The 21,259-nt window shown below is 37.5% G+C and overlaps 1 protein-coding gene across 6 annotated transcripts in view; it reads left to right on the forward strand.

Moving 5' to 3' along the window:
* The window catches only part of FAT1 (FAT atypical cadherin 1), a 172,625-nt gene that overhangs the window by 48,734 nt on the left and 102,632 nt on the right, over positions 1–21,259 (forward strand). For all 6 annotated transcript variants that reach the window (XR_012688179.1, XM_075196658.1, XM_075196666.1 and 3 more), the window contains exon 3: positions 15,984–16,298. Coding sequence is in view for 5 of the 6 variants with exons in the window: in XM_075196658.1 (XP_075052759.1) it covers positions 15,984–16,298 (315 nt within the window). In the remaining variant the exon portion in view is untranslated. The remainder of the gene's footprint in view (positions 1–15,983; positions 16,299–21,259) is intronic.

Consider the following 21,259-nt stretch of genomic DNA (forward strand, 5'->3'; position numbering starts at 1 on the left):
AAAGTAAAAGTGATGCAATCTAAGATGAGTTTGTGCTGCCGTCGGAGGTCCCACTGTCCTTAGGTAATTATTGGCTGCCAACTTCCCTGTGAATATGGCATGTGGTTATAGAAGAACAGCAAGTGTAAGAAATCCATCACAATCTTTCCATTTAACATCTTTGGTCATGTTCAATATATGTGTTGTGCCTTTAACATGGGATCTCAGAAATCCATCATGACCTTTAATGAAATGAATCGTTGTAAAATGATAAATTAGGGGTAAGTGACCCAATTTCCAAAATGAATGGGTTTACCTTGCAAAGATGATATGTGCTATTCATGTCTGGATGTCATCTTATATAGGAGTTATTTAAGCTGAATTTGGACTATCTCATAAGAGCCTCTTTTAGTATTCTTCTGTGCTCTGTACTAAACAACCATACATCGTACTGGATTATGAAAAGCGTTAAGTGGCAGCTGATGTTTCCTTGCAGCAAATGGATAAGTGTGTTTGTTGCTGTTGTATACAACAACGTCCTTACGCGAGGATAAAACCTCCTGTCTACACTCGTTGCGTTAATTTCAGAATGTTTTCTTGATCCCTATAATCTATCACTAGGGGGTATATTTACTAAAAGGAGGGTTTGAAAAAGTGGAGATGTTGCCTATAGCAACCATTCACATTATAGCTGTCATTTTGCAGAATGTACTAAACAAATAACAGCTAGAATATGATTGGTTGCTATAGGCAACATCTCCACTTTTTCAAACCCGCAGTTTAGTAAATCTAGCCCTAGGAGTCTGTTTATTTTTAATAGACGTATTACTTTTTAACCAGTTTCATGTAAAGAATAAATGTTTTTATAACCGAAGATCAGATGATTACTATTAGTGCTTTTATTAAATTCTTCATATGATAATTTTCTGTTTACCTAGTCAGGTAGCAGTGTGACTGCAGCTGTGTATGTTTTTGTGCAGAGATAAAAGGGTGGGACTGTATTCTATCTATGATTCATTGCCTGGGGTAAAATCAGGGAATGTAAACCTTTATTGTTATTTTTGTGTGTGTGGACTGGACACAGGGTTCCCCCAGGAGGATTTATTTTCATTGCTATTCTTATTTTTTATTTTTTTCTTGTTAACTACTACCTGCAAAATAAAACTAGCCACAGGCTATTTACATCCTACCTGCTGGACTGTGTCAGTGACTGTTTGTAGAAGCATGTTACTGTCTATACCATACCTTCTGATTTTGTATTAATTAATTTTTTTTATTTTTTTATAAATATGTATTTTTAATTTTGTTTTTGCAACACATTTAATTGGTGTTGGTCAAAACACTGGCCTTATGTTTGCTTATGAAAATAGCTTTGTTTAAAATACAATCCTGTAAATATAATTGCCATAATAACAGTATATTTCCTTTTTTTGTGTTTACAAATACTAAACTAAATGTCCTATTTAAAATAAATAATTACTAAGTAGAGACAAAAACAATTTTTTCCTGTTCATTCTTTTTTTTTACAAATCTATTATCTACCTTTATTTTTATTTATCTCTAGCCATGATTTGTGTCTTACTGCATATATCCATATGTGTAAGTAGTTGTGTGATGAGTGCGTAAAATGTGCATTCCTATACCACGCACCGGCCGCGCAAGCCTTACCGCGGGTGATAGAAGTCAAAGCAATGAAATGAAGGCATTTTCAAAACTCAGCAAAGGTATATGCAGATGCAAGCTACCAGCTATGACTGCTTGTTTGCAACTGTGTTTCAGTAAATGTTTGTGTGGCAAAAGTCTACAAAAAGGCATTGGCAAATGCAACTAAGCACTTTGTTTTGCCTAGTAATTCTGCCCTTAGGATATGTCACGTAACACTTGACTACTACAATATTACAATATAATAAATATTTTTCTAACTGCAGCCTTCATTCTTTTTACCTGTTCTCTTGGGACCTGCACAGTTTCTCACTGTACACAGCAATATTGAATAATTAAATGATTATTCTTCTCTTCTATCCCACTGAGTGCTATCAGTCCACCCCCTGGTTGCTGAACTCTCATGCACATTATGGAGAAGGCGGACAGTAGAGGTGGAGGTGGGATATGTGGAAGTAGTTGGGCAACCAAATACATAAAAAAAAAACCTAAATAAATACACTGTATGGATGTAATACATTACCCACATACAGTGATTAAGTTATGCCATTGCGTCATTTCGCAAGTGTCGGGGCTAAAATGACATTATTGGGGGTGTCGAAAATCACCTCCGTTGTCCAGGGTTTGCTCTCCAGAGAGTCCGGGAGACCTACCTTGAATTCAGGAGTCTCTCTGACATTCCGGGAGAGCTGGCACGTATTACTTGTAGATCTGAAAAATGTGTCGGGTCATCTTTAATTCTAGAAGTCCCTCTAGTAATCAATGGGTTAAGTGCAGCTAAAGCTTAATATATATATTTGTTCCTGAACCATAAGATAAGTTTACACAATACCAATCTTGAAATATTTCCATTTTCCCTGGGCTTTTGCAGTTCTAGTTGTTAATTGCTAATGTTCTATTTTACTAGCAAATTAGATAATTAGTTAAACTAAAAGTATGAAATGCATTATCTTATGTGTGTTTTATAAATATAGAAGATCTATGTATAAAAGCAAGGATATTAATACACATACATAGTTAACTGCACTAACACCTACAAGTTTCATGCTAATGAAACCACCTGATTATATTTAAGGTATTATTTATTATTATTAAGATTATGTATTATACTAAAAAAAAAAAAAAAAAGAGAGAAACATGCTCATTATTGGCTCATTAAGTCTTCTTTTGCCAATTGAGCGGTACAGTTCTTTGTATTATATCCCACATGGTTGGGGCTGACATTGTGCTGGGATTACTTTTAACAGCTTCTAATATGGATTGAATGCCCCACAAGCTACTTTATGGCTTTACAAACCCCAAGCAGCAAGCACTGCACTGTATGTTGGTTTTGTTTTCCTTTTGCATAAAGTCATTTTCATTTTTCTTGTTAGAAAACAAGAAAAACAAAGTCTCCTTATCCAACCTCTTCCACAACATCTCGAATGCAAATGTAATTGCTAAAGTCAGTAAATGCATTTTCAGAGACATTATCAAAACTTTGTTCTAGTCCCTTTATCTGTTGATATTGTTTCGCTATTAAGTCATTTTACAGATTGGAATGGTTCAACTGCATGATAAGAATGAACAATAAAAGACAACTAACCGACAATCTTTACAACATAGAGCTGAGAACAGCAGTATATGCTGTCAGCTGACATTATTGAACTATGGTTACCAGCAATTGATAGAAGTTAATAGTCATTAATAGCCATAATTAACAGCGATTGGTCTGCCACACCCCAGGCCATTGCTCTTTACACAGAGCCTAAATTGACTGTGCCAGACCTCAACTGCATCACATCCACAGCACATATTTTGAGTTATTATGGGCACCAGCTTGGAGCCAAAGGCCATTTGTGTTTCAACCATCCAAGATCCAGATTTGTTCATTTTTAATCGGGAGAATCCAGGAAATATAGACATAGCTCTGATGTTCCAAGGTTTTGTTGACTATGAACACACAAGCAAAGGCATTACAGCTAGCTATTGCTTAGCTATTACATCTCTTGCTAGCACCAATACATTTGTAACTCAAAGTCACGGTTTTATGCTTGTAGGTTCAACGAAGATATATATGTGAATTTATACACCGGTTTCATGAATACAGTTCACCAATCATTATAATTATGGGGGCAGCTACACAAAAGTCCCCATTTATATCTTAATTTGTCTAGTGTGCTCTACTCCAAGCCTGACAATAGGTATAAATAAATTGTAGATATTAATCTGCATTTTCTAGTCTTTTGAAAGATTAATTTCACATGAAAATTTACCAACTGGGGTCCCATTGGCCAAACTGGTCTCTTATGGTATGTCGCAGCTAGAGGCAACAGAAAAAGTATACATTGGGCATACCAACTTCTGCTCTAAGATTTTCTAAAAAAAAAAATCAGCCCAATATATATTCGATGATATTTTTACCAGAGCAGGGCACATTCCAATTTGCAAAGTTCAAGAAACATAATATTATTCCATAACCATAGAGATGTACATGGGTCCCATCCTTCAGCTCCACATAGTTTATTTGTGCTCGCTCATAATTTTCTGACCTACCGCAATAATTGATTCTCTTCAGACCAGGTATATTTGAGAAAATAGCACCCCTCAGGAAGGCCTGGAATCCTTTGAGGGTTATGTGTGAAGAATCCCTCTTGAGCTTCTAAAATATTGGCCCTTCCTGGTGTTAATGTCCTTATCATAGAAACAGGGTCAGAGACTCCTCTGAACATATACTTTATATCGTGGATAGAGAGGATTAATCCCTTAGATAAAAGTGTGATGTCTATTCTGAACAGGTTATAATGTAACATAGAATAATAGGAGAATGTTGTATGTCTGACATATGTCTACCAGGCCCAGACCATTAACCTAGCAAATGCAGTTTCATTTTAATTTGATGGAAAGCCTTTGTCCCATTTATCCATTTCACTGTCCACAATGTTATCAAAGTCTCGGACATATCACAACTTGGGCCATAAAGATTTTAGGTCGATCCCTCTGTATTTTCAGAGAGATGTCCAGGAACACCATCACCTTCACAGTTCAGGGCATTTTTTGGATTTGATATAGATTAGAGAACACCATGTCCTGGAATTGAAGTAGATTGGCTATGAAGAGTTTTGACTGGGCACAATGTGAACAGGATTGTGCAGTTATACAGTAGGCCTCTTCTGTGGCAATTTTGATTAGAGTAGGATTCTTTTCCATATACTCATTGAAGACAATTTTCTAAAACTTAAGGGCTGTTGCCTTCCACTTTTCTGATAACATTTCTCCTCCTTTAGCTTACTTTCTAGATCCAGCATCTGTTGTTTAAGTTGAGTGCAAAGGTTATTTAGTTCAACTTTTGTAAGGTGCCCCATCTTTCTAACTCTTGTCTAGCTTATTTCCCCACTGTCAAAGCCTCTTTATCACAGCTAGACATATCACAGTGCTGAAGCTTGATTTTGTGCAGGTATGTGCAGACAGTAACGCCAGGATACATTAGGATATTTGCAGCAAGAGCTTTCTGTTTGCCTGTGTGCTTACATACCTTCCCAAGCCACGCGTCCCCTATTTGATGAATTTAGCAACAAATATACATAGTGCACATATATTTGAGAAAGAAACAACATCTGGTGCATTGCTGTTAAATAACATGCTATGTAAAAGTTAAAATTTAGTTTTGAGTGGGATATATTATGTTAATCTACAGACTACTACTAACCTAGGCTGTAGCGTTCCCCTAATTCTGAATATTCCCTGATACCTCTAACAATGTGGCATCGCTCTACCAACCATCAGAAGGCAGCAGTTTTGTTGTTAATAAACACAAAGGGGCATATTCAATTGTCGACGGAAACGCAGAAAATCTCGCGCTCCGCGCAGTATTACCGTTATTACGGTAATAGTGCGCAGGAAAAACGTTACTACGGTAGTTTCTTAGCTGGATTTCAGGAGCCGCGAGCTGAAATCCAGCTAACTACATAATAACGGTAGTAGTTTTAATGCCGCGGAAACCCGCGACAATTGAATATGCCCCAAACACTCTCACTCACTCTGTCGGCAGCACTATAAGGAAAGCCCGGTAAACAAGTTTGCAGTTAACATAAGCAGCTGAACTTCCGTCTAGGAATTTTGAGAATGCAATGTTTTCTTGCGAAGCAGAGTTACATTATCATACGTTACATTTATAAATTTGTCTATTTGGGGTTTAAATACCCCCTTAAATTCTTTTCACTTATGGAATTAAGAATGTGTGATTGCTTTGCAGCTGGTGTAGGAGTGCAGTGTTCTGTGGGACATGTGAAATTTGTGTTGAGTAATACTCTGCCTGTCTCTTTCCTGTAATAAAAGGTGTTTTTTGTTTTTTCATCTGCGATACCAGATAAGAGAGGAATGTGAGTGCTGCTTGGCAGATAAAACCGGAACCTCTTTTCATCTATCTTAACTAGTGATACAAATTCCCTACTTCGTCATTTAGATTATTCTGTCTTGCGTTGCTCTTAAAGCCAAGGACTGCTATTCTGAGAAATAAAAGTTTACCATAGCGATTGTAGTTGGCATTTTAATGTGCTCTGTGACGTAAATGGCATAATATATTCCTTGTATGTCCCGTCCATTTAATTGTGTACGACTAGATGCCTACAAGGCAGTTCAGCTCTGAATTCCTTTGTGTAATAAACCTCTGCTTGCCTGTGGTTTAGTGTTTAATCATTAACAAATATTCCCTTAGCTGCCTAAAGAATGTTTATGATGCTGTCCAATGCATTTGTAAGGAAGGCTTTTCAGATTAACACCTTTTTGTCGGAACAGTAAAAAAAAAAAGTTAATGCCCCCCCCCCCCCAAAAAAAAAAGGATAGTTTCAGTTCCAAGGGATGTTAACCACAGAATTCTCATTGAGAGTTCTGTGGTTTTGTTTTGTATTGAACTTTACAGCTTACATATTCTTCTCCAAAACTGATGATAGTAACAGAGCGACTTTCTGAAGTTTGTAATGCATGAAACATAGCAGTATGTTAATTGCTTTATATTTAAACTGCAAAAATATCAAGAAGTTAAATAAAATGACCAGAGTCATATGTAGCTATATATTGTATTACAAGTTAACCCATGCATGATACTCATGCATTATAGTCAAATCAAGCTACTTAAGGTGTTAAAAAGGTTCTTGTCATGTATTTGGGGCTAGGCCAGGCCTCCTCAGGGGAAGAGCGTTACTTCCCGACGTAAGCGCCCTTTTTTAACATGGTTTTGTCCACATGTCACCACCTCATCATTCTTCTCCATCACCTCATCCTTCATCTTAATCGCCACATCCTTAATCTCCATCGTCTTACTGTTCTAAAACCTCTCGACACACAACGTTTCTGCTAAACACCTTATCGCTGTGCTCAATCAGTCTTCCTTGAAGGGCAGTATTCATAACCTGCACTTTCACATCACTGCTTCTCCGTACTCATGAAAATGCGACATACAATTGTCCATGACCAAACACAGGCTCTGGTAAATAAATACCCACATGGTCAAGAGTTTGAGCCCTCAACTGGTAAATTTAGCCTTTACTACCCCTCCCACGGGGGGAAGGGGGAATGATGGAAGTTAACCGACTTCACTATTATAATTTTTTTCTCAAATAATGTCAGTATACCAAATTTCAGGTCAAATGGATGAGCCCTTTCTGAGAAAATAGTTTTTTCCACACACACACACACACACACACTCACACTAACACACGCCGCTAGGCTTATATATATTAGATATGCCTCTTTATGGAGTAATATTTGTTATATAAATGTAGTTTGCAAACATTAAAAATAGCTAAATTATTCTTTAAACATTTCATTAATATGTTACAAAATCCCCATTTGCGGCTGGAGACTGGGATGTATTCTGAATGTAGGGTATGTTCACATCTGAATGGTAATGAAAGTACGTAGTTAAAGTCATGAAAAATTTCACATGCTTTTTCCTTGTTAGTGGGCACAATATGGTAGGGCAGCTTATACCTTCGTATTTTCTTTTTTCAGAATATCTTTTGCTCACTTGTAAAAGTAAAATATATTAAAAGCTACTTAAAATAGCTTAAAATAGGTCATAGTTTTGCTTTAAACAATACCAATCTCCTTTTTATGTAGTCAAGAACAAACTCCATACAGATTGAAAAGCTTGTTTTATGGAAGTGTTTATTTAATACACATTTTCTGGAACACCGTTTTACTTGTTTATTATATAATTTATGTTCATGTTTATGATTCAAGTAACAAGTATTTTTATACATAATTTTTGTCAATGGAAATACATATATATTTTGTTACATCAATTGTAAAAGTACTTAGACAGTGTAGAGAGGAACAGTAAACATAGGTAAGAAGAACACACTGTGAAGGACACATATTAAACAGGACAGACTACCAATATCATGATGCATTGTTGTTGGTAGTCAACATTGACTTTGATATAGACTAAGCAATTCCGATGCCCCCACAATGTGTAATGTTAATGGTACACATTTTAAGTGTCAGCAAAGGTTAGGTCTGCCATAGTTCTAAAAACAAACCCATAATAATCCACCACAAAGCATGTATGACATAATGGACTTACTCTGCCTCCCTGTCCTTCTTGCCAGTTTATCTGTGGTTTTACCAATGCATCTTGGGGTTCCCATTAACTGTCCATAACCTGTCAATCAGAGGTGGACCTAGTAAGCTGTGGGCCCCAGTGCAGGCAAGCTGGCGGAGGGGATCCGGGCCCACAGCTCACAAATTCCCCATGGGCTCCTGTGGTAGTTCCACCACTGCTGTCATTACCTACCATTCCCTCTGAAAACCATTTTTTTTTTTTTTTTTTTTTTTTAAAGATTGGAGTTATTTACGCTTCTTTATCCAGGAGTACAGCACTTCACCTACTTCCAGGCCTCTCCCTCTTCTCTATGCCTCCTCTGTGTGAAGCTCCCAACAGGCAGAGTAGATACTGATCAGCAACGAATATAGATTACATAAACCATGGCCTTTAACACTATAGCGGTGTCTATTTCTGCATCTTCATAAATAGACTGTGGGCTTGATCTTTAGGGTACGAGTTTAATTATGCATGGTATTTTAAATTAGCCATAGATGCAGTTTAAAAACATTGCTATGTTGCATGCTTTCTAGCATTATTTGCGAACACCACTGTTGCTTACCGTAATAAACTTAATAACGTACTTTAAATAATTGTTTACTCTACTAAAGCTCTGTAGTCTGTTTGCTGTCCCATCCCTTTGCTGCTAGGTAACTTATTTGAACTCCACTCATAAGGGTGCAGCTTTTCTTTCTTGCAACATCCTGTAATGTGGGAGACAGTACAAGTCATAATGATTAACATGCAATCTCCTCTGTAATAAAACGCTTTATGTAGATTGTAGAATGATTCAATTTTTGTGTAGGTGTAAGGTCAGCAATGCCACAGCAAGCATAAACAACTTGCTATATTTTGTTGTGCTATGTAGCAGTCACAAGTATGCGTTTTATAGGGTTAAAGTATTGTTAACAACTTAGTAACTTTGTAATGTTTAAAAAAAAAATCCCTAGTGGGATAACATCAGTAAAGTTTTATTACCTAATTTGTTATAAGATAATTTTTATCTTCTGTATGTTGCACCCCAAATGTTGGAATTTGTAGTTTTATTCCCATATAAGGAGTCAGGCAAAATTTGAGTTTATGTTTAATAGTCCATTGTTTGAATTACTATCGGTTGACGGGTTGTGAGAATTGATGGATCAGCCTTCCTGGCTTTTACTTGGTCAGCACTGTTAGATATATTGCAAGGTGTTTATGCATCACACACCGAGCAAGTTGTTTCATGTCCCAGGTATTGTTAGAAGTTGACTTGATTTCCAGCCTAGAGCGTTTCAAAGCCTTACAACTATGTACATGTACAGAGCAGGAAAAGTCATAATTCATCTTGTTTAAGAGAAAAGAAAAAAATCATGACTTGCAACCACTGAGCAGAGAAAGATTAACCCCAATTACTTAGTCTTTCTCCCTTGGAAGTATAGCACAAAGTAAAGCCAACGACAATGTTATTGGTGTGTTGGAACTTAAAAATTATTTCAATTAATTAACATTTGTTTTTAAACTCTTTAAGTCATTAAGGAGAGCAAAGCATACAAAAAGGAGTAACTTTGCACTTGAGCAAAACCATGTTACATTGAAGGGGGAGGTAAATTTAAAATGTGGGGACAGATTTATAGTTGGGATAGGGCATGTCTTAGATCAACTTCTAAATTTCAGTGTAAAAATAAAGCTATCAAGTATTTGTGTGCTAAAATAAAAAAAAACAGTCAGTATTTAACACTTGTTTTTTTTGCAAAGTAATAAACTAATTTGCACTCCTTGCATTGTAACTTGGTTTGTGCAGGAGCAAACTTAGACTAGGTACACACTGGCCCGATGATTGCATGAAAATGCCAGCTGACATCTGACCAAACATATCATGTGAGTGTGTATAGTGATATGATGACCTTAAGATGTCCCAAAGTACCGATAATCGTTTAATTTGGTTGGCCGTACTGTTTAATATTTTCCAACCAATCACTGACCGATCATGTAGTGTGTATGCAATCATGCTCACGATCTCCATAGACTTTACAAAGTCGTGTTCTTTTCAGCCGATGCTAGCAATGAATGTTCCGGTGAATAAATGTAGAGAGTGCTGTAGAAGGAATAATTAATTTGTTCGTTCTGAGACGGAATGTTTCATTTGAGAGTCACAGAAGCTAACGAAATCCGTTAGAACGTGTGGGTAGCTATAACAAGATGGTTTTAATCAGTGTGACAATAATGAAGAGCACAGATCTGACGGTAAATTGTGTCAGTGTGTATGCATGAATCACCAGACTGATCGGACCTTCAGTCGTAGGTACAATCGTTTGAGATAACACGTCAGTCTGAAAATTCTTCAGTGTGTACCTAGCCTTACTCCTTTTTTTCTTTTTCTTTGCTCTCCTTTGATCTCCAGGATAGTCTAGTGGACCAGCCCAAATTAACATTTTTTTTTAATTCAAATGTACAGCAGTGGTTTAATGGACTTGGTTCTATTTTTCACTTTCCAGCTGCCAATTTAAAATCACACCGGTAATATGCAAAGTACGTGCTTTTACCTGTAGTTACTTATATTGCAATCTGTATCCTTTGTACCATTTTTGGTAGGTCGTGCTATTTTATGCATATTAGAAAGTTAGGGCAGATTCAGAAGCTAATCTACTAGTTTAAATAGGACCTGATGCCTACTGTTCAATATTGCCATTCAGTACAGAACTGCAGTATAAGTATTTATTTTAGGTTATATGTTTTTATTAATGCTTTGTTTTTTTTCTGAGCTTACCCATGAGCAAGACAGTGATCGTTGTGTTTTGTTCTAAACTCCCAACTGCTCTGAGATTTCGCAACAATCACAAGCAAAACTGATTCACAATTGTTCACTGTTACTATTAAAAGTGGGCATGTTCAAGAATCTGCAGCTCACTCCGATGACAAGAGCATTGAGTGCTTCAGGAATATTAATTTCCCCAGTGCTGAAATATTGATATGTGGGAGCACCTTGAGGTGTGGCTTGTTATGATGAATAATATTACCTGCCAATAGCCAGACTGACACAGTATGAACAACTGTATTGACTGATTGGTTTATTTTAACAGAACCAGTCTGTGGGATTAGAAGACATGTCAGAGTCCATAACATGATTACAGTGCACCTATGATAGTAATAGTTCTCTAAAGAATTGTCAAAGATAGTCTTATCTTCAGCGTGTACTAATGTCCATGACAAAGACAATGGGAATAATCCACAGCTTGCTGTTAAATAAATTAATATCTCTATCAGTGGCGGTTTGGAAAATGTAAGTGGATGGAATTTGATAGCTTTACAATGAAGGTAGAAGTGGAGGTATGGCATATTACTATACCAGCCTATCCTACCACGGATTTGTACATTACTGCAGCATTGCTCAGCTTCCCCGGCAATATTTATGTGGTACATTTCATTGAAAAGTACAATTTTATCTTCACAATAAGCAAAGATAAAAAAAATCATCCTTATCACCAGAGAAAAGGGTCTATTGACAAAGAGGCCTCTGGATTGTGATAAAACTTTCACTAACTTCTCACCTACTTGAATACCCCGCCATTTGTTAAACTACTGTGCTTGGGCTTGGTGAATTCGCTCCTTTTATCCCCTCATTTTAATGTAAAAGTAATGTGTAACCCTTTGTTGTAGCAAGGGATATTAGTGAGATCCTTGAATTGTTTTTCGTGACTGCTGGAAATTATCATGATCAGTGATACCAGAGACAGGTAACCACTGATCCCGCTGGAGAATAACTGGTCAACTAACGTTATCATATAAATGGCACACCATTTTTTTTTCTATTAGGCCCCAATATTATATTCTAATCAGTCTTTGACCATGTGACATTGTATGGAAGAAATTCAATTGAAGGCAGTACTCGTGAGAGTAACATGGCCCACGCAATATTACCCTTAGTACGGTAATTTTAACGCGGATTTCTGCTGGCGGCTCTCAGAGCTGCCAGCAAAAATCGGCATTGAAATTACTATAGCAACTGTAATCATGCGCACTATTTCCGTAGTAAAGATAATAGTGAGGAACACATTACTGTCACAAGTAACGGGGTCAGTTGAATTCCCCCTATGTGTGATAATGGGGTAGATTTAAAAAGGAAATGTGAGGTTGTTGCTTATAGCAACCAATCAGATTTTAGCTGTCACTTGCTATCATGGACTAGATAAATGATAGCTAGAAGCTAATTGGTTGTAAGAGGAACACCTCCACTCCTTTTAATAAAATTTGATAAATCTAGCCCCATGTGTTTGCCCATTTGTTTCTTACAATATGTATAATAAAATTTGTTTAAAAATGATAAATGTTTTGTAGTTAGTCCCCTGCTGCCCTTGTCATTCCTATTAAATTGCTTAGCAGCCCTCCACACAGTAACTGTGAGAGATGTGTATGCATATTGTATTACCACTGAGCAAATAATAGAACATAACACGCACAATAAAAAAAAAAACCATATATCCAACACTGAAGGCTTTACCAAGCCTGTACTTTTTTTTTCTATGTACAGCAATTATAGCAGTTATAGTGTAGATCTGACACAGAAGCAGCAGGATGACAGGAATAAACCATGCTATTAAAATAGGCATAAATGGGGATGACTGTGGAAGCTGTCTGCCTTTTTTTTAGAAAAAAACTAAAAAGATTCTGTGGACTGGAAGTAACATCCTGAATCCAGGAGCAGCTTCAGTAGAGATTCTCTAATTGCATCATCTCTTCCCATTTATCTGTAAAACATGCCTGCTGACCATTTCTCTGGGCAGGAACAATTGCTTCTCTTTTGACAAAGATAAGCTCCCCCCTCAAAAAAAACCCCAAACTCCGCTGACATATTTCAGATAAAAGCTTTTACAACGTTGTCTTTTAAATAAACACCTTTTGACTTCTCAGGTAAATGAACTAGATGCAGGATTTCAGAAAATCTATCAGCCTAGACATGTTTAATAGTTGGTTTGCAGCGATCCAGCGAAAGAATGGTGCTGCTGCTTGTGAAAGTAGTATAATTAGCTCAGACTAGAACACACTGAGATGCCCTAGTGCCTTATATTTTCTTTCAGCTGATAGTCACTAAAAAAAAGAAAAGAAAATAGACACAATAAAAATCCTTGAAGGGAGCCTGGGTTGCAATTAATTGTCTGGTTAAAATATTACACGTAACAATGTTTCCTCTAACCTGAAAAATCTGGACATTAGAGAGTTAAAAGCGTAATTTAATGAGAGCATACACTACCTTCACCATACACTACCACGTACCCAGTGCAGCCCGTTAGGGTAATGTGTTACCTTTGCTGGGTTCTTGCATATAAAGCTATTACTCTGAACATTATTTCATAGTATAGTAATGTATCTTTTTAACTGAATGTTGTTGTTTTTGCCCATCTGAAATGGGTAGCAATTATATTAGCAGATCAGGGCAAGCAATCAGTGTAAAAATGTTGGCTGTTTACTATCCTATATGTTATTTGACCACATTATGCAAGTGAATTGAGCATCTATAACTGTGAGCTGCACCAAATTAGAGCTTGCAAAAGGGTTACAATCCCATTTTATGACAGTTTAAAGGTAGAGCACATTAATGCATTTTATTGGCCAGCGTCGGCACAGACAAGGCACACAACAAAGTGCTTTTCATCCTGTACTTTTAAATAAGTGTCTCAGTCCCTGATGATATATATTTTGTCTTAAATTTTTTTTTTTTTTTACTTTTTTGTTCATGATAAAGTAGTTTACATACTTTATCTAAGTTTGTACTTTGACTATAATCCCTGGTGCACTATTTAATAAATTGCCTGCTTTTATTAACTGTAACAAAAAATGAAGCACATGAACAGATTTCTTATAAGGTGATTAACTCATGATTGCCAACAACTTCAAACCTCCCCTCTGGGCAGGACCTGGTTATCCGATAGACTCATTTGGCTACAACCTAGGGTGCAAGGCCTTGGGGGGTGGGGGGGGGGGGGGGCAAAATTGTGTTCGGCAGAAGCATAAACTGAAACTCATTTTAAATTATAAGAGAATAGTTGTTCTCCAAAGTAATAAGAAACCAAGACAGAAAAAAATGTCATAAGGTTTTACTCTTGGCGTGTTTCCATGGTAAAGGCTGAAGGCAATGAGTCATCATTGGGCGGGCATTGGAGATAATCGTGTAGGAGACAAAAAATTGATGAGATGAGATTGATGAGACAGCCCCCACCCCCTCCACCTTCTCATTATCACCCTCAGTAGCACTCGTTCATGCCATCGTTCAACTGTACAGATTGTCATGACATCCAAGTGCAGCCGAGTTTTAAAAATGTGGGAACGTAATCATGGATGATGGGAGTGCAGGAAGCCATATTATATATTAAGCACTAGTTTACTTTTACCTTCTGCATATTCATCTGGTATGGAAGGTGAAGGGGCCTTACGAGCTTATTAGCCTAGGGCAGTCTGCGTCAGAGAGATTGTCACCTTGGCCCCGCCCACTTATGCATCGTGTGACATAGGAGTGGGGGTGGTCTGTATTGAGCTCCACCTCTGCCCACTTCATTAGTGAAGTGATGGGGATTCTGGAGAGAGACCAGCTAGTCTGGAGTCTCCCAGATATTCCAGGAGAGTAGACAAGAATGGATTAACTTACTAATTATTTTCTCTCCAATTTCCAGTAATAACATATAAAACATTTTAAATATAATGTAGATTTAACTAATTTTATACCTTTCTTTGTTCTTTGGTGTTTTCTAATTGTGCTTACTGGAGACCATTAAGAGTAACGGCTTTGAGAGGCTCATGCTTGGTTCATTGCTTACCAGTTTAGTACCTCATAACTGTACCAAAGCCTACATGTGCAGGTACACACATGGAATACATGAGGAATGAGACAGTGAGTCGGACTGGCAGTGGGTAATCATTCCTATATGTATTGTAGCATAAATGCCCTAGCTTGTGTGCTGCTTTTTTTTTTGTAACAATACATGTGCTATAGACATGTCTTTGCCTGTATTTGATTTGCTACAATCGTGATGAACATTCTTCAGCAGTTTCACTTTTACTGAGCTGCATTTCACTGGCTAGAGTGGGGGTTCTTAATCTTTTTTGGTGCCCCGGACTCCTTTGGAAGTTTGGTGAAGCCTATGAACCCCTCCTCGCAGCCTGTGCACCGATCAATGTTACAAATATGAAAATAACTTTGATTTCTATTAGTGACAAAGTCACAGTTGCTGCTAATATTACTGTTTGTTTGTTGTCTACATTCATAATTGAAGGAAATGCTACATTTCAGAGAGCGGTTAAAGAAAATAAAGATGTTTTTTTTTTCCCCACCCAAGTTCGCGGACCCCCTGATATCTATCCAGGTTAAGAACCCCTGGGTTAGAGTGAAGAATGACTCTCCTTGTATTGTTTGATTCTCTGTACTACAACACACACAACTTACAGGCTTCTCTCTAACATATTCACTTATTTCAAGTATTATTTAGACTTATTCCTAAAGTTATTCCTAACATACTTTATAGCAGGTTACAGGATTAAACCATAACCATCTTCCATAATTTTATTGTGTTTAAACGCCTTACGCTGAATAGTGGAGACAGGTCACTTTGTCTCCCCAATGCGTCCTCCAGCACTTTAAAATGTTTTCATTAGAATAGGTTTATTGCTGCATTGATGTATTATGCTCTATACTTAATATGTGTTTAGTGCAATTAGAATTTGAAAGATACTTAACCTTAAGTGCTGAAATTTCCATTAACCGCACTGTCTATCTTTCTTTAATGCTCAGGTATTATACGGACCGCAGATATTCTTGACCGTGAAACGACTTCTCATTACTGGCTGACTGTTTATGCCACTGATCGTGGTGTTGTTCCCCTTTCATCTTTCATTGAGATATACATTGAAATTGAAGATGTTAATGATAATGCACCGCAGACGTCGGAACCTGTGTATTACCCGGAGGTCATGGAAAACTCACCTAGGGACTTATCTGTTGTACAGATTACAGCATTTGATCCAGACTCCAGCTCTAATGACAAGCTGACTTATAAGATATCAAGTGGAAACCCACAAGGATTCTTCGCAATAAATCCCATGACAGGTATGTCAAATTCTGCTTCTTAACTTTTCCATGGGGGGAATGAAGCTATTGTGACACATAGATGAAAGCCAACAAACTAAACTAATAGAAAACATACAAAAAATGCAAGATGGTCTAAAGCCGTTTATAGCCAGGTGCAAATCATGGCACGTGGAAGGAGAGAGAAAAAAACCCCTCATTGGCTAAATACTAAAAAAAAATATTAATGAAGACGTACCTGTAATAAAGGTATTGAAAGCAGAAAAGTTATAACACGTACCTAGGCCAACCTGCCTCAACAAAGTGTCTCTGTAATAGGTTGATTTTTAGCTAAAGTTTAAAGAACCTATAGTGGCATAGTACCTGTAAATACTGAGAGCAGTTAATTTGTTTTGCATATATATATATTAGACAGAGAGAGGAACCTACAAAAAGGTTACCCCACCTTCTCTATTGTCTTTTCTAATACAAACTTCTAAGGCTGAGAGTGGCCTATACTGTGTTCTCCTCAAATAGAAATTTAATTTGCAAAGAAAAAAAATGCATCCCCCACAATTGCATCGTTTAAGCATTTGAAAAATCTTGTTTGACTAATTGCATATGATTAAATATTACTAGTAGCTCTAATATAATAAATATAATATCATCCAAAGCCATGTACATTTTGGCAATAGTGTCCCTTTAATTGGAAATCTTCTAGAGCAACAAGATTCAGAAATATGTTTATTGAACAGTGATAATAGTTTAGTATTTATAGCTTTATTGTTTACATACAGTACTTATTAAATAGTATTTTGCTTATTAATCTATGATCACATAAAGTGACTAAACAATACTGAAACTATACCATGACTATTGTACTATGAAATATTATAAAAACACCATATTAATATTGCCTACATTCAGACAGTCCCACATCTTGGCACAAAACTAAAGAACTAGCAATGAATATACATTGTAATGGGGTTATATGATCTCATTAATGTATTGAGCTGTACCCTACTGGAAATTAGGGAAATTGTACAGAGGATTGCTCTCTGCCCTTTGTCCAAACTTTCCGTTTCGGTTAAATGTGCATTTTGTGTTTTTCATTGGACATTGATTTTAGAGGATATTTTTACGTTTTTTTTCATGAGGTCTGTGAGTTCGGAGATTCTGTTCACACAAGTACAATGAGTAACTGAAGTCCTACATGCCCCTGACAGAACTACTGAAGTGTAAAATGCTTCAGAACAATCTTCAGACAGTTTGTGAAATCCTTTTCAATGAACACATGAATTTAAAGGTCACCTGTGTCATTTGTACACAGTGGGAAATGGGCAAAATATCAGCTTATGTCTTTTGCAAAGAAAGGCTCTTGTAACAGCAGCAGCAGTTTTGTTTTCTGCTTGAACCCCAGAGGACATATCGTGTCCACTCCATCCGAAGATTATTTTCAATTTGAAATAAAGGTTTAGCTTGCATATGATTAACATTTTGACATATGTCCTCTTGTTTCGGTCACATGTTTTTTTTTTATGTTAAGCAGCGCTGTGTAATTTATGAGCAGATTAGAATGTGTAATAGGCTATATGTGTGCATTTTATACATGTGTACATGCCATTTGAAAATATAATATTATAGTGCAGGTAGGTATGCTATTGAACTACAAGTCCCAGCACAGACTGTCATATAGAGGCTAGAGAGGCTTTACGTTAGACTAAAAGACTCAGAAAATGTTTTGAGGGCTTATCCAGACCCCATAACACTAGTTTTATAGTCATAGTAAATCTACGGTATATGAGCAGCTGTTAAAACATCTTGGTACAAAGAAGCAAACTTGATTGATTGGGTTGATGGCAGCACATCATGAATGGTTCCCAGTGCTGGTAGGTGCATGCAGGTTTTTGCCTACTTTAATAATTCCTACCAAAGATGAAAAATACATTCTTGAGAGAACATACTTGGTGAAACCCAGTCACCAATGGTTGCTTACCTAGTATGCTGTGCGTGTCTGTCACTGCTCCTCTCGCTATCCTGCATGCAGTAAGTTGTTGGCAGACAACATGCTGCATGTCTGAAAAAAATGACTGTTGTATGGCAACCATATCTAGTCTACTGGCTTCTGCCGACCCAGTTTTATTTTGCACAGTCAGCATGTTGTCTGTGGAAAACACTGCGGGAGCAGTGACAAACAGGATGTCGGGGGCTCACCAAGAGCCTAAATGATGCACCCCAAGTAATCCAATCACAAATATGGGGTATACCTGCGCAATGAGACCCAAAAGCAGCCTCTCACCTTACAGTACACAATTCCCAATGGTACTAGAAAAACATATAAATAAAGCAAATGTAAGGAGAAAATGGTGCTGATGGTATAAAAACTCAATGTCTACAAAGTCAAATATAAGTGTAACATCAAAATGTCCTAAGAGTCAAATAATGGTGTAACATCAAACGTCCAAAACTCCAGAAATAATGATGATGATGTTGTTCTTCTATGCTTGATCCAATCCACTAAAGTTGATCTCAAAGATGAACATGAAAAAGAAATGAAAAGACATACATAGCGCAACCTGTAAATTGCGATGTAACACAGGAAGCTATCCCTATAATGCCCGTGTATAGATAAAAGTACACATGCACCAAGTAATGTTTGGTTACCAGGTTTCACTTGGGATATATGGGGTGGAATTATATGCAAAGGATCCACAGTCATGTGAAAAAAGAAATTACACCCTCTTTTAAATCTAATTTTTATATATCTAGTCCTCGTTAAGTTCTTAGATGTGATTATTCTAATGTCATGTGACAAATACCACAAATCAGATTTGACTTTGTCATTATTTATTCAACAAATGTAACACCCTCCCTGTGGGGAGTGGTATGTTTACTTTACTGTTACCGAATATCAATCTTCACCTGAATATCTTCTGAGCAGTGCCTCCACCATAGTCAGTATTCAGTAGTATATTTCTTGGGTAATGTTGAGTGAATTTGCATCACCAATGGGGGATTAAGGAACCCTCTGCACACCTACTTTCCACCTCAGACACACAGATGCAATCTCAATACTCATCATGATCAACATTTATTTATATAGCGCCAACAGACTCAGTAGCGCTTTACAATTGGGAACAAACATTAATAAGACAATACTGGGTAATACATACAGACAGAGAGGTAAGAGAACCCTGCTCGCAAGCTTACAATCTAAAGGTTTATTTTGTTTTGTTCTCAAAGATATACTTCACAGCAGAAAAGGTTAATTTAGTGATAGATATTAAGCAATGAAAACACTCTAAAACCCAGACAAGAATTAACAGAGCAATATTCTAAAATAGCACTGAAATGTATACACACTTTTTTTTTTTTTTAATATCTCAGTCCCAAAGTTCATATCTATCTCTCCCTGTACTATACCCTTGATACTAAAACATAGTCCTGCAAAAGAGTTTTTACAAATAAATCTTCAGGTCTCCCACCAGTTCCCTTCTAATGTATAGTAGTACAAGACTCAGTCCATGTAAATAAGTAATATAACAATCGGTTTCTACTTATTCCATTGGTCTCCAGCATCCACTGGCAGCATGGCTTCTCTCAATTCCTGAGTCTGGCAGCTGCATCCACTCCTCTCCAAACAGTCTATTGCTCCCTCTCTTCACATCTTCTTCCAATCTCCTGCTCTCTCTTCCTGGTGCTCCGTTTCTCTGCTCTGGCAGACTTTTTCTCCTCCTCTCCCAATCTCCTGTCTCTTTGCTTGTCTCACACTTGCTTCTCTCTTTGGTTGAAAACTCCGTCCCCCTCCTGCTCACTTTCCCACTATGTACCTCCTCTGCATGAATGTCAGATCTCATCCCCAGGTATGCTGGAAGATGTTGTTCTGTGACAAACGGGATCCGGTCAGTTGCGCGAATGTGGCCCATCTCCAAATTACTCCAATCAGCTGCACTTTGGTCTTGACTGTCCAGAAGACATTGTTCCAGAAGTTTTGTGTTATATAATTCAGGTGCAGCCTACATTTATGATATCCCTTTTATGGAGATAAAAGGCTTTGTCTTGACTCAACTTCCACTAAAGCCAAACTAGTTCAGTTTTTTTTTCTGGACTTTCACATTTACCTTGTTTACAGAGGTCTGTACATCCCTATTGTGTCTGGGAGGGTTAGTACCCGGCACCAGAAAATTTACAATACCGACACTAAGAACCGCATTTAAAATGTTGAGTATATCTAATAAAGTAAATAAAAATGTATTTTTAAATGTGCGCTCGGGAGTGTAACTATGTAACTATATAACTATGCAGTAAAAATGTGTAAAATGTATGTGATATGTAGATTTAAATAAAAATGGTACTTGCCTTTCCTGGTGATCCAGTGGGGTCTGCACCCCCCGGCAGCCAACTTTAAGTGGCTGTCAGAGGGTTTACAGCACAGCCTCCTGGATTCACACGAATCCGGGAGATGCAGCGCCTCCTGGGGGTCACCGCAGGCTAAGGAGCGGCAGGCCAGGGATCTGGTCCCTCTCCGTCTGATACTATTTTCGGCCAGGTGGGAGAGCCGGACCCCGGTGCAGAGTCCCTGTAATTATTTTAGGCGGGAAATGTAAAAGATAAATCTTCCACTGTAGACTTTCTGGCACCAGAGAGGAGAAGAGGCTGAGCCTAACCCCCACTTTCCCAGCAGATTATAACCATGGGGAAATTACACCCCCCCCCTGCCACCACTAGCTAAATTTGTTCAAGGTGTTAACTCCTCCGGGCCGATTCACTTATTGGCTGCATGAATCAGCTTACATTGGTTAAAGAGGCAGGAGGGTGGATTACCTCCTGCCAGGTTGTGTGTGTAGAACTGTATAAAAAGACCCCTGTTGCCCATGTAAAGTGTATTATTGCATCTGTACTTCTGGATGATCACTAGCACCTTCACCTAGTTTGTAAAAGTCCTTGTCAAGGCTATTGAGCAATAAAACATCGCAGCTTCAAGATTCTGCCTGACACCTATT

This window comes from Mixophyes fleayi, chromosome 1 (genome assembly GCF_038048845.1).
Source record: "Mixophyes fleayi isolate aMixFle1 chromosome 1, aMixFle1.hap1, whole genome shotgun sequence".
NCBI lineage: Eukaryota > Metazoa > Chordata > Amphibia > Anura > Limnodynastidae > Mixophyes > Mixophyes fleayi.